The following is a 14,707-nucleotide window of genomic DNA, read 5'->3' as shown; positions in this document are numbered from 1 at the left end:
TACCAATATATTTGCAAACGCTATCCAACACTTGACAAATAAAACCGAATGTTTTAGTTTCCGGACTTGGTACCACAATCCCAAAGAATGTCTTAAATGGATTGTATATGTACCTAAGTAGTCTCATCCTCAAAATCGTTCTATTGGTAATGTATCATTGAAAGAACATGTTAGATAAGTCTATCATGAAGAGGACAACACAAACAACCAATGCTTAATCCTTTGTTAAATGAACAAAGGAACTTACGAAGATTAGCATAATGACAAGGACACTTTTAGTGTTATTAGTTCTTCACTTACAAATCCTTGTATGAAGAAATAATAGTTGTTTTGAACAACCCTTAGTCAATGCAAACACTAGTGCTTGTTTCTTTGTTAAATGAACAAAGAACTTGAGAAGAAAGCACAAAGGCATGGACACTTTATGTGCTATGATTCTTCACTTACAAAATTGTTGTACGAAGAAATGAGAGTTGCCTTAAACAACTCTTGAAAGTTTGTAATTATGTTTAGAACATAATGGTTGGTTGACAAAAATAGTCCATTAACATGGACTTATGATGATTTTGAATCATTGAGTGTTGAAGTGTTAAAACCACTTAACGAGACGGAAACTAGGCAAGGACTTCACCTTTGTTTCCTTATCCTAATGGTTCACTAAGTTTATTGTAAACTATGTAGTGTACAATAACCACATGCTCTCCAAAATGTTTGATGTGTATAACACAATTGAAATAAAGTTTCAAGAGAGATAGTGGGAGTTTAAGGACCATGACTAATGTAGTCAAAGGAGAAGTCAAATGAAGAAGATTAAATTAACTCCAAGAGAACAAACTTTCTTTATGAAAGGATGGACATTGGAAGGGGTATTTGCAAGAAATGTCTTGCAAGTGTCAAGAACACACCTTTCGAAGGTGTTGTAAATTGTTCTTGAATAGTTCAAAACAGTTGGTTCTTCTATTTGAATGTTTGATTCCGTATTAGTAACTATGTTTTACAATCGTTGTAAAAGTGTGGCTAATAAGAAGTAGAAGATTAATGAGAGAAGAGAAAGTACTTCACATTCGGAAAGTGAATAAAATATAGATTTCTACGAAAGCAGATGGTACTTACTTCCTCATATGAACTACCAAAGAAATTGGAAAACCAAAGATTGTCTTTACATTCCAATTTTAAGGAATTTAATTCCGTCACTATAGTAGAGATGGATGAATGTTTTGTTTGACAAAACATTGTTCTTTATTAATCAATGATTGGATTAGTAATCTAATTGATTGTCTCTATAGTAGAGATGATATGGTAGTGTTAACTGTTTAGAATACAACGATGCTTAAAACCCAAAAGGTTGCAAGGTAGTGACTAATCCCAACTAAAGTTGTGATACCTCTAAAAACATAAATTACAAGTTAGTCATAGATGGATACTTAGGATCGTTAGATCCGGATCCAATGCCTTCTTGTTAAAATTGTATAGAGGCAAAATGTTTGAATCTTCATTCTTTTGGAAAGAATAAAGAATCACAAAGTTGTTGAGGTTAATTCACTTAGATGTTAGTGGCACTTGTCCACAACATAATACTACTCATGTTGTATGACATTCACCGAAGATCACCCTCGGTTGGACTATAGTTTATTTTAAATAAACACAAGTCCGAATACTTTGCAAAAGGTTTCAAAGAATTCAAGAAATGTAAGTTGATGAGTAAGACGTCTAAAGTATTTACATCCTTAGATTTGATCCAAGGAATGGTAACACTTTGGAATAGTTTTCTTGAAAGATATCAAGGAAAAAAGCATCATAAGATAATAGATTTCTCCATTAGGAGAAGAACGAACTTGAATAAGATTTAGTTCGTTGGATATTATCAATTACCCATATATAGGATATATATGCTTCTAAGACAATATGATTGTCAATTAGAAGATCTTCCAAATTTTTCATGACTCCATAAGATGTAGTTGGAAAGAAAGACAAATCTTAAGCATGTTAAGATTTGGGGTTGTGTGCTAATAAGCAATATTTGTTTGATAACAATCTTGTGGGATATCCTTAAATTAACTTTTGGATATCACTTCTATAAACCAACTAACAAATGTTGTTTTGTTGGGTAGTTCATTGTAATCCTACAATGTGATTTGCCTAAAAGCGAATAAACGAGAGATAGAACTCAAAGAATGGGTTCTTTGAGAGACAAGAAAGTAATCAACAAATATAAACAACCTAGTTCCTATATCAAAAGCTCCAAGGTAGTCGATAAGGATTTATAAACCGTCTCAGTTAAATGGTTTGAACTTTATGACTATGTCATAGAGTTGCACCTCTTAATTCGAAAGAAATAAGAATGAAAATCCTTATGACTACATTGAGTGTATATATGATATATACTCAAGGAAATGGTAAAGTACCATTTAACCCGAAATAATGAAACCTTCATAAGCTAATTGGTAGCTTAAGGTGACTACAATCAAAGAGAATGGTTGACTTTGAAGGAACCATTTTTGACGTAGTCTTAGTTTCAATTAATTCGAAGATTGCTAGCTACAACTAAATGGTGATTCAATGTTTGGACATAATATAGGTTTCCGAAACCATTATTAAGATAGTCTTGATAATATATGTCTAAAACTATGAATCACAAGACATGTAAGTTGTAGAGATCCATCCATCATGGATCTTAGCAAGCTAGTGGGAGCTATAAGCGTCTTATGAGAAAAAAGGTCAAATCGTTTGCTTTCTCATAAAGATGTAAATGAATCTTTTGTTTACTAGGTTTACAAAAGATTAGTGGGAGTTAATCATATTCCTAAATTTGTATATATATATATATATATATATATATATATATATATATATATATATATATATATAAATATATAAATATATAAATATATATGTGATATATATGAATGTATATATGATATATTAATTTTGGAATTGAAAAGAATATTTCTTCGTTAAAGTTATGACTTTAAACATTCTATAACGATATAATGTATATGGGAGACATAGTCTATATACATGGGATAGAAATCTATAATGATAGATTTTTTAGGATATAATTGGATTATATCAATTCCTAATAATAGACAAAAGATGCTAGGAAGTTTCTCATATGATGATAAACTTCAAATAGAAGGATGACTCTAGTGTGACTAGCAAGTTGCCCTTCTCAAAGGGAACGTGCCCTTTTAACTCCCAAAGAAATAATGCGTAAATAGAATCCTTTATGCATACGCACAAAGGTGATTTATGTATTTCATATTGTATGAAAAACATTGATATGAGTTGTACCTAGAACGGTACAAGATGATATCAGTGCAAGCCCAGGATCAGAACCATGACAACTGTCAAGTGAGTCCTTAAGTATTTAAGAAATACTAAAGGATAAATTCCTCAAAGATCGAGGAAGAATTAGAGTAACGTAATGGAAGCGTAAATGTATTAGATTATGAATCTAATCCATCATTGGATGTTTCTTCATTATGAATGAAGAGATAAACAGATATCTCTTTATTATGACTAAAGAGATATTTGGATGGAAACATTAAAGTAATGACTTTAGTGTGTTCCATTATGAATGCAAGATATATTGCCATATAGAAGTTTGCAACAATGTTGTTTGGATGGGAAAATTCATTTAGTGAACTCTCTATTCGGTTCCAACCAGAAAGTGTATCTAGTGTACTGACACTATGACACTAATGGGGCGATAGCTCAAGCCTGGGAATCAAGGTCTCATCAAGATCCGAACTCAAATGAGAGACTGAACCACATGATTAAGAATCATGTATAATGGTGACGTCGTTATTCTCAAGGTTGCTTCTATGGATAACATATAGATATCCATTGCCTAGGCCTACTACTCAGCCATTTATGAAATGACTACAGAAGAGATATCATCACTGATGACTAAGCTGATTGGCTCTAGTGCAAGTGGGAGATTGTTGGAAATGTGCCCTAAAGCCAATCATATGATGATACTTTACGGACATTTTACATGTTAAACTAATCTAGTTTAACTATAAAGGGCAAAGATTATTGTTTGAGCCATCTCATATAAATGTTATATGCTTAAACGATAAAGTCCAAGGAATATGTGATTGGGAGAATGCAATCTAATGAAGTTAGATTCATGAGACCATTCTTTCGTAGACACATCCTAAATGTTCCTGATCATAGGATTGTCAATTGGGCATTGACAGTCCGTCAAGATCGGTACGTGCTATGTCTTCTCTCAGGGAGAGTGACTAGTCTTGAGTCATTGGTGTGTGTGACATCAAGACAAGTACGTAGGTGCTCAGTAGAGAATGAGTTCACTGAACGTGATCAACGAAGAGTTCTCATACTCATGTCACATGAGAACTCATGTTTGGGATAATGCAAATTAGTCCTTTGACCTGAGGCATCACAGTTGTCTTGTGGTTAAGTCCTTGATCTTTGATTATGTCAAAGTCACCCCATCGGGGTGTCCACGGCATCCTTGGGGTTAATCCACTTAGCCATGGAGGCAAGTGAATGCGCAACAAGGGATCTCTAACCTTCAAACTGTTTGAGGGAGAATACTCTATGATATGATTTAGAATCTCTGGCCAGAGTATGAATGAGATTTGGGAATGCGTTCCGAATCACATTCAAGGAAATCATATAAGCACACAAATCACATTGGATAGTAGACATGAATAAATAAACTATCAAACCAAACAATGTGGTCAAAAGTATTGTATTAGAGAAAGACCGTACTGCATTTGTAATCCCAAACTGAATAGGTTTTCTCTACCTCTTTTGATTAGCTTGGGTAACCATGATATGCTGCAAGGTGTCACTCATGGTTTGTGGAAGCCCTAAACGTGTATAATCACTAAAGGGAGAATTGAAAGTAAGTTTCAATTCACAATCGATTTGAAATGGTTTTAATCGCCCACTGCCTCGCTAAAAGGAACCTAATGGATCGCACACCATAAGAGGTGGAGATTGGAGATTAAACGGAGATGAGTAAGAATGATTAAATGGTTTAATCATTTATTTATGGCAATGATTAATTAATATGTTAATTAATCAAACGAATAAGTTCGTTAAAAGACCTCGGAATAGTTTTGGACGTTTAGGCCCAATGGGCTTCGAACGTCAAGCCCATTGACTTAGGTTGTATGACAACTTAATGAATAAAGATTCACAAGGGCATAATAGCCCAATAATATCCCAATGGCCGGCCATGATGTTTAGGGTAGTGAACTTGGACTTATTTACAAGTTTGCCACTCAAATGAATAAAGGTATAAATATGACTTTATAGCTAAAATTCATTAAGGGTTTGTTTTGGAGAAAATTGGTGAGAACTTGTCTCTCCATTTCTCTCTAAAGAGGCCGGCCCCTTGGGGGGTGCATCTTGCAATCCCACTACTCCAAGGTCACTCATTTCTTCTCCAATCTCTCCTTGGTGAAGAGACTTAGAGGTTCTCAATTTTGGGAACTTGGAGAAACCTATTCTTCCATCCAAATCCATAGATTTAAGATGCAAGGAATGAAGGCCCTCTCTTTGGGTGATTAGCCCTTGCTTATGCAAAGAGGAATCTACAAAGGTATAAATTTCAACTCACTTTGTTTTGAGTTGAGTTTTGGTTCACCAATCTACTAGGCTTTGAATTTCAAGGTTAATGTTTTGTTTTTAAGTGCATGCTAGCATGATTCCGCCTTTAATTGTTAATTGCATGCTTATTGATGTTGCTTAAATGAACATGTTTTCACAAAATCATCCTTCAGTATTATGTTGTGGACAAGTGCCACCAACATCTAAGTGAATTAACCTTAACAACTTTGTGATTCTTTCTTCTTTCCAAAAGAATAAAGATTCGAACATTTCGCCTTTATACAATTTTAAAAGGAAGGTATTGGATCCGGATCTAACGATCCATAGCATCCATCTTTCACCAACTCGTAACTTATGTTTTAGAGGTATCACAATTTAGTTGGGATTAGTCACTACCTTGCAACCTTTTGGGTTTTAAGCATCATTATATTCTAAACAGTTAACACTACCATATCATCTCTACTATAGAGACAATCAATTAGATTACTATAATCCAATCATTGATTAATAAAGAACAATGTTTTGTCAAACAAAACATTCATCCATCTCTACTATAGTGACGGAATGAAATTCCTTAAAATTGGAATGTAAAGACAATCTTTGGTTTTTCCAATTTCTTTGGTAGTTCTTATGAGGAAGTAAGTACTATCTACTTTCGCAGAGATCTATATTTTATTCACGTTCCGAATGTGAAGTACCTTTTCTTCTATCATATATCTTCTACTTCTTATTAGTCACACTTTTACAACGATTGTAAAACATAGTTACTAATACGGAATTAAGCATTCAAGTAGAAGAACCAACTGTTTTGAACTATTCAAGAACAATTTACAACACCTTCGAAAGGTGTGTTCTTGACACTTGCAAGACATTTCTTGCAAATACCCCTTCCAATGTCCATCCTTTCATAAAGAAAGTTTGTTCCCTTGGAGTTAATTTTATCTTCTTCATTTGACTTCTCATTTGACTACAATAGTCATGGTCCCTAAACTCCCACTATCTCTCTTGAAACCTTTTTCAATTGTGTTATACACATCAAACATTTTGGAGAGCATGTGTTTATTGTTCACTACATAGTTTACAATAAACTTAGTGAACCATTAGGATAGGGACATAAAGGTGAAGTCCTAGCCTAGTTTCCGTCTCGTTAAGTGGTTTATCACTTCAACACTCAATGATTCAACATCATCATAAGTCCATGTTAATGGACTATTTTTGTCAACCAACCATTATGTTCTAAACATAATTACAAACTTTCAAGAGTTGTACAAGGCAACTCTCATTTCTTCATACAACAATTTGTAAGTGAAGAATCATGGCACATTAAGTGTCCATGCCTTTGTGCTTTCTTCTAAAGTTCCTTGTTCATGTAACAAAGAAACAAGCACTAATGTTTGCATTGATTAAGGGTTGTTCAAAGCAACTCTTATTTCTTCATACAACAAATTGTAATTGAAGAATTATGACATTAAAAGTGTTGTCCTCTTTATGATAGACTTTATCTAACATGTTCTTCCAATGATACATTATCAATAGGAAGATTGTGAGGATGAGACTACTTAGGTACATTTACAAGCCATTTAAAGACAATCTATGGTTTTGTAGTACCAAGTCCGGAAACTAAACTTTCGGTTTTTATTTGTCAAGTGTGTGATAGCGTTTGCAAATATAATGGTAAGTAAATACATAACGAATATAAATTGATTGATTTTAAGCCATTTGATTCGGGTCTTTAAATCAAATAGTACCACCCACTATTTTTGGCAAATTCCATATCCCTCATTGGAATTCGAGAGTTTTGGATGAAACTCTTAGGAGGGTATGGGAGACTCACTATTACCAACCCCACCTCACAATGATATGATGTTGGCTAGCATTAATAATAATGAGAGAGTACGCTTACTCATTTGCATCTCTTGCAAGTACCCATCTTATTTGGCCTCTAGAGAATGTCACCTCACAATGATATGATGTTGGCTCCATTGCACTTAGTTAAGTCATTCCCACCATGCTTAGTTCATGAAGGGGTTCAAGAATAGCCTCACAATGATATGATGTTGGCCATCCTCGTTGCCTACACTCACCTCATCAAGTATGTATATAGACTCCTCCTGAGTGTAAGCACGCACTTTGTACTCCCCCATGATAGGGTGAAGCCGGTGTACGAGTCACAAACGATCGGAGCTACCACGGTGGAAGGCCACGAAAGAGTGTTCAAAGCAATCTCACGCTTATCAACTTAATAATGGTTTGGTTGAGGGTTTTAGGTCTCATCACATATAAATATACATTTTAATCTTATTAAAACAATTTTGGTCCTATTACAACTATTGGTCCATTTGATTGTTTTAGTTGTATATAATACTCCCACTATGCTTATAAAACGGTTTTTAAAGCAAGAGTATATGATACTACTAACATAAGGTTTGCATTCATTGATGGACTATATAGTTGCCTTAGGGCCTTAGGATGACTATGAACCTTTGTTTAGATTCAACACGAGCCTAGTGTTGAATCTCGGTCTAGGGATGGTGATTGATTTTAGTTATGCGTTTAATCACATTAAGGCGTGTTGTCTTAGGGGCGTTGGACCCAACTACTTCATTTTCATGCATATCAAATAAAGCAAGAAAGAAGTACTTCAAAGTAAAGGTGAGCTTATGCTCATTACAACATTTGCATAAATCAAATTACTTTAAAGTAAAGAAGAGCTTATGTTCTTTTACAACCTTTGATCAAATCAAATTACAACCAAAATCTAATCTACACATTCCCATGGTTCAAACAAATTTGAAACGGCCTTTCACATAGCTCAATTATCGTAGGCTTAGGTTCATAATCACCCTTTAATTAATTAACACTTTAACTAATTAAATTGAATGCAACATTTTCATTTGGTTTTTGTATCCATAAGATTGATTTAAATGGAGCTAAATGAAATGAAAATTCAATTCTCATTTAAAGAGACAAAACAATTTTGTTCTCTACCTAATTTGGGCCAATATGCAATAACCACAACTAATTGGGCTATATTCCAAAAACATAAACTTTTGGGGTCACTTTGTAAAAACACAAAAGTCCACTACTTCATGTAATTACAACTAGAACCCAAACTTTTAATAATGCAAAAGCTTCATTAAAGGAGCAAAACAATTTATCCTTTAGCGTTTTTGGACCTAAACGTAAAAACGTAAACTTTTGGGCCAAAGTGCAAATACACAAAAGTATCAAAACTTTATGTAATTGCATAAAAGCCCCAAAAGTACTCCCACTTGAGGGAGGGCCGGTTTTGGAGAAGGATTAGAGTGATGTGAGTTTTGACATAAAGCATGCAAGTGGTGTGTGTGAAAGGAAATTAATCCTTACACACCCACCAATATTTCTTACACCTTTTAAACAAATATCTAACATATTAAATCATTTGAAAAACATAAAACATAAACTTTATGTAAAAAATCAAAACTTTGAATCAAAACACAAAACTTTTGTTCTTGGCAAAAATGTCAAGAACAATGAAGAACATTCATGAAAAAACCCAAAAAATTCCATGAACATTTTTACTCCAAAAACATCCCAAAACCATTCAAACTTTAGGGAAATAACATATAACCAAACTAGGGTACATAGGGGTTCCAAAAGTTACTTGAAAACACTTTTAACAAGTCAAACAAGAACCCAAAAATCCACCCTTTGGATTTGGCCGAAAATTCCCAAAAACATGGCACCAAATTTTAGCTCCAATATTCATGCTCATAAGAACTACATCAACAACATTTGAGATGGCAAATTTTCTAACAAAATTTACATTCAAAGAAACAAGAATAAAGCTTGTAACATATTACAACTTTTAAATCACAAACTATGAACCACAAAACCCAAAAGGATTCACCAACTACTAGACCTAGGCTCTGATACCACTTGAAGGATGATTTTGTGAAAACATGTTCATTTGAATAACATCTATAGCATGCATTTAACAATTAAAAGGCGGAATCATGCTTGCATGCATTCAAAAACAAAACATTACCAATGAAATTCAAAGCCTAGTAGATTGGTGAACCAAGACTCAACTCAAATCAAAGTGAGTTGAGAAATTTATACCTTTGTAGATTCTTCTTTGCATAAGCAAAGGCTAATCACCCAAGGAGAGGGCCTTCATTCCTTGTTTCTTAGATCCATGGATTTGGATGGAAGAATATGGTTCTCCAAGTTCCCACAATTGAGAACCTCTAAGTGTCTACACCAAGGTTGGATTGGAGAAGAAATGAGTGACCTTGGAGGAGTGGGATTGCTAGCTAATCCCTCCAAGGGGGCCGGCCTCCTAGAGAGAAAAGGAGAGACATGTTCTCTCCAATTTTCTCCAAAAGAACCCTTTTATGAATTTTAGGCTATAAAGTTCTTTATATAGTCACTTCTTTAAATGACTTAAGAACCAAAAACCCTAATTCAACACACATGGCCGGCCACATAAGGGATTTGGGCTTTTGGGCCTTTGTGAATCTTTATTCATTAAATTGTCATACAACTTAAGTCAATGGGCTTGACGTTCGAAGCCCATTGGGCCTTAAGGTCCAAAACTATCCCGAGGTCTTTAACGAACTTATTCGTTTGATTAATTAACATATTAATTAATCCTTGCCATAAATAATTAAACCATTTAATTATTCTTACTCATCTCCATTGTTTATTCAATCTCCACCTTACACGGTGTACGATCCATTAGGTTCCTTTTAGCGAGGCAGTGGGCGATTAAAACTCTTTCAAATCGATTGTGAATTGAAACTTACTTTCAATTCTCCCTTTAGTGTTTATACACGTTTAGGGCTTCCACAAACCAAGAGTGACACCTAGCAGCATATCATGGTTACCCAAGCTAATCAGAAGAGGTAGAGAACCTATTCAGTTTAGGATTACAAATGCAATACGGTCTTTCTCTAATACAATACTCTTGACCACATTGTTTGGTTTGATAGTTTATTCATGTCTACTATCCAATGTGATTCGTGTGCTTATATGATTACCTTGAATGTGATTTGGAACGACTTTCCTAAATCTCATTCATACTCTGGCCAGAGATTCTAAATCATATCATAGAGTATTCTCCCCCAAATGGTTTGAAGGTTAGAGATCCCTTATTGCGCATTCACTTGCCTCCATAACTAAGTGGCTTAACCCCAACTATGTCGTGGACACCCTCCTTTTGGAGTGACTTTTGACATAATCAAAGATCAAGGACTTAACCACAAGACAACTATGATGCCTCAGGTCAAAGGACTACTTTGCATTATCCCAACCATGAGTTCTCATGTGACATGAATATGAGAACTCTTCGTTGATCGTGTTCAGTGAACTCATTCTCTATTGAGCACCTACGTACTTGTCTTGATGTCACACACACCAATGACTCGAGACTAGTCACTCTCCCTGAGAGAATACACAACACGTACTGATCTTAACGGACTGTCAATGCCCAATTGGCAATCCTATGATCAGGAACGTTTAGGATGTGTCTACGAAAGAATGGTCTCATGAATCTAACTTCTTTAGATCGCATTCTCCCAATCACATATTCCTTGGACTTATCGTTTAAGCATATAACATTTATATGAGACGGCTCAAACAATAATCTTTGCCCTTGATATTAAACTAGATTAGTTTAACATGTGAAATGTCCGTAAAGTATCATCATATGATTGGTTTTAGGGCACATTTCCAACACCTAGGATATTAACCCTTTTTTGTGTTGTGAAAATTTGAGTTTTAATGAGTGAAAACATTCATGGAGCTCTTATGAGTTTTCATGTGTGTTCTTCAATGTTCTTGATATTCTTACCCATAACAAAAAGGTTTGGAATTTTGATTCAAATTGTTTGGTGTTTTTCATAAAGTTTTGGTTTATTTGTGATGGGTGATGGATTATTGGTGAGGATGATAAATGCTATTAATGTTTCACAAAACATTTTTCTTACAACCTATCCCATTCACCTTTATCCTCACCCACCTATTCCACTTGCATGCACATTTATCACCAAAACCCTTTCACACTCCTTTTCACTACTAAAACCGGCCAACCCCAAGTGGGGGGTGATTTTGGGCCTTTTATGCAATTACATAAAGTTTTGATACTTTGTGTTTTTGTATTTTGGCCCAAAAGTTTACATTTTTATGTTAAGGCCCAAAAACTCTAAAGGACAAATTGTTTTGTTCCTTTATTGATGTTTTGTTATTGTTAAATTTTTTGGGTTCTAGTTGTAATTACATGAAGTTGTGGACTTTTGTGTTTTTACAAAGTGACCCCAAAAGTTTATGTTTATTAAATAATGGCCCAATTGTTGAGGTCATTGTTTTTGGCCCAAATAAGATGAGAACAAAATGGTTTTGTCTCTTTAATGAGAGTTGGATTTTCATTTCAATTAGTTCCATTTAAATCAAGTCTATGAATCCGAAAACCAATTGTTTAAGTTGCTTTCTTAGTTAATGTGATTGATTAAGAAAAGGGTGATTATGAACCAACGAGTCAAGAAATTCCTTGTGCAATTGTTGTTTTAAGGGGATCGTCTTCCAACGAGTCAAGAAATTCCTGCACCAATGCATCAATAGAAAAACAAGAACGATCATCTTTAGGAAATTTAATAACTTCAAAAATGTTAAAATTAATAATCTCCCCATCAAATTCCATTGTTAAAGTCCCCTTGAACACATCGATCTTGGTGCGTGCTGTTTTCAGGAAGGGCCTCCCAAGTAGGATCGGCAATGGGGTGACATTGGGTGAATCCTCCATCTCTAACACATAGAAATCTGCTAGGAATATCAAGTTATCCACCTGCACCAAGACATCTTCCAAAACACCTTTCGGATATGCATTAGAACGATTGGCTAATTGAATTATAACACCATCGTTTTTAAGCTCGCCTAAGTTCATAGATGCATAAATTGAATAAGGCATGACATTAATTGAAGCTCCTAAGTCTAACATAGCATGTTCAAATTTAGTATTGCCAATAACACAAGGAATTGTAAAACTACCCGGATCTTTGCATTTAGGGGGTAATTTCCTTTGCAAAACAGCGGAGACATTCTCACTTACTTGGACAACCTCTTTGTTCGAAATTCTTCTCCTTGTGGTACAAAGTTCTTTCAAAAACTTAGCATACCTTGGAACTTGCTTAATTGCATCAAGAAGAGGTATGTTGACTTGCACTTTCCGAAACGTCTCCAGAATGTCTTTCTTGCTCTCTTCCTTCTTTGATTGCTTAAACCTGCTAGGAAAGGGTGCATTTAATGGAATAGAACTAGAAAATTTCGAATTAGGACTTACCTTCGCCGAATTGGATGGTTTAGGGATGGAAGATGGCTGCGGCAAGGGTTGCTCCACCCTTGCCGTGGGTGTAGCTTGTGCTTCCTCCTCAAACAGCAACTTTTCATCCTTTTTTTGACTTGATTTAGATGCTTGGGGTTTGGTTCCAACTTGCTTGCCACTCCCTAATATGATTGCTTTGGCAGTTTTGAATCCTCCCTTCCGATTTTCAATGGTTGAACTAGGGAGTCTACCTTGGTCTCGAAACTGTCCTACAAACTCCGCAATCTGCCCAATTTGCTTCTCCAAGTGATCCACCCTTTTGTCTTGGTTTTGCATTGCTTTGGTTTGATTCTCTTGCCCCTGAGACAAATTGGTGAGTAACTTAAGAAGTGTATCATTATCCAAGGGTGTACCTGAACTGGTTTAGGCAGGTTGTGTTTAGTATTGATTTGGTACGAATGGCTTTTGAAACACCCCAGGTGGTGTTTTTCGAAATCCCCCTTGTTGGGCATGTTGTTGTGGTTCTCTCCATTTGAAATTTGGATGATCTCTCCAACCCGGATTGTAAGTGTTGGAGTATGGATCGTTGCGTGGCTGATTTTGGCTCCTAAAACCCACGGCATTGGCAGATTCCCACCCTCCATTCTCAATCAATTGAGGGCATTGGTCATTGAGATGTCCTTGCATAGAACACATTCTACAAACACTTGGTCCTTGTAGCTTCATCCCTTCGACCATCTGAGACACAATGGAAGTGAGGTTAGTTAATTGTGATTGAATGTCGGACATAGAACTTACCTCATTAACTTGCTGCCGTGGAAGGTCTCTTTGTCCAAGGCCTTCGTATTGTTGTGCATTCAATGCTCGATTGGCAATTAGGGTCTTTGCGACAATTGGTGTTTTGTCAACCAATGCACCTCCCGCTGAAGCATCAAGCATTTGTTGCTCAATTGAGAGGAGTCCCTCATAGAAATATTGAAGTAGAAGTTCTTCTTTCATTTGATGTTGAGGACACGAGGCGACAATAGCCTTAAAATGCTTATAGTATGCGGGAAAGGATTCTCCTTGGCTTTGTTGAATGCCACTAATCTTCTTCCTTAAGAGAATGACTCTCGAAGTGGGGAAGAACTTATCTAAAAATGCCATCTTCATGCTTTCCCAAGACGTGACCATTCCGGGTGCCAATTCATATAGCCAATCTTTAGCCTTCTCCAAAAGAGAGAATGGAAAGGCTTTCATCTTTAGAATGTTCCCATCAACATTAATGGGTGTCATGCTCGAACAAACCACCTCGAACTCCTTAAGATGCTTGTTTGGATTTTCCATGGACAGCCCATGGTATTTAGGAATGTGATGCAACAAGCTTGACTTCAATTCAAACTCATCAGTCTTGCCTTGGGCAGCCGCAGGATATTGAATGCAACGGGGTATGGCATTGGCTAATCCTGAGGCCGAGAGCTCCTTTATTGTACGGTTGTCCGCTGCCATGACTTCTTCTTCTTCTTCTTCAAATTCAGATTCGGCCTCTGAACTTGAACTAGGTTCACTAGGTTATGGATGCCTCATCTTTCTTTTTCTCAAATCTCGTTCAAAATCGTCATTAAAGTCCAAGATATGTTCACGAACCGGTTGAGAACTCCGAGTCATAAACTAGTACCTAAACAAAGAAAACAAAACAAAATCAGAAAACTAGTAAAACACACGGCAAACACAAGGGATTAGCAAGTTTGCTAATCCCCGGCAACGGCGCCAAAATTTGATGTGAAAATTAAGTTGACACACAAATTAAACCCTATTGATGACAATTGTAGTATTAAGCAA

At 35.6% G+C, this 14,707-nt stretch overlaps 1 protein-coding gene across 1 annotated transcript; it reads right to left on the bottom strand.

Annotated features, from left to right (window-relative positions):
* Positions 1–12,103: 12,103 nt before the first annotated feature.
* On the bottom strand, positions 12,104–14,374 carry LOC139194708 (uncharacterized). The gene is made up of 3 exons (XM_070819612.1): positions 13,685–14,374; positions 12,674–13,171; positions 12,104–12,166 (listed from the first exon to the last, which is right to left on the bottom strand). The coding sequence occupies exons 1-3, from the start codon at positions 14,372–14,374 to the stop codon at positions 12,104–12,106; spliced, it is 1,251 nt and encodes a 416-aa protein (XP_070675713.1).
* Positions 14,375–14,707: the final 333 nt, after the last annotated feature.

The sequence above is a fragment of the Malus domestica genome, chromosome 03, assembly GCF_042453785.1.
Source record: "Malus domestica chromosome 03, GDT2T_hap1".
Taxonomy (NCBI): Eukaryota; Viridiplantae; Streptophyta; class Magnoliopsida; order Rosales; family Rosaceae; genus Malus; species Malus domestica.
This window is presented reverse-complemented; position numbering and strand designations above follow the sequence as displayed.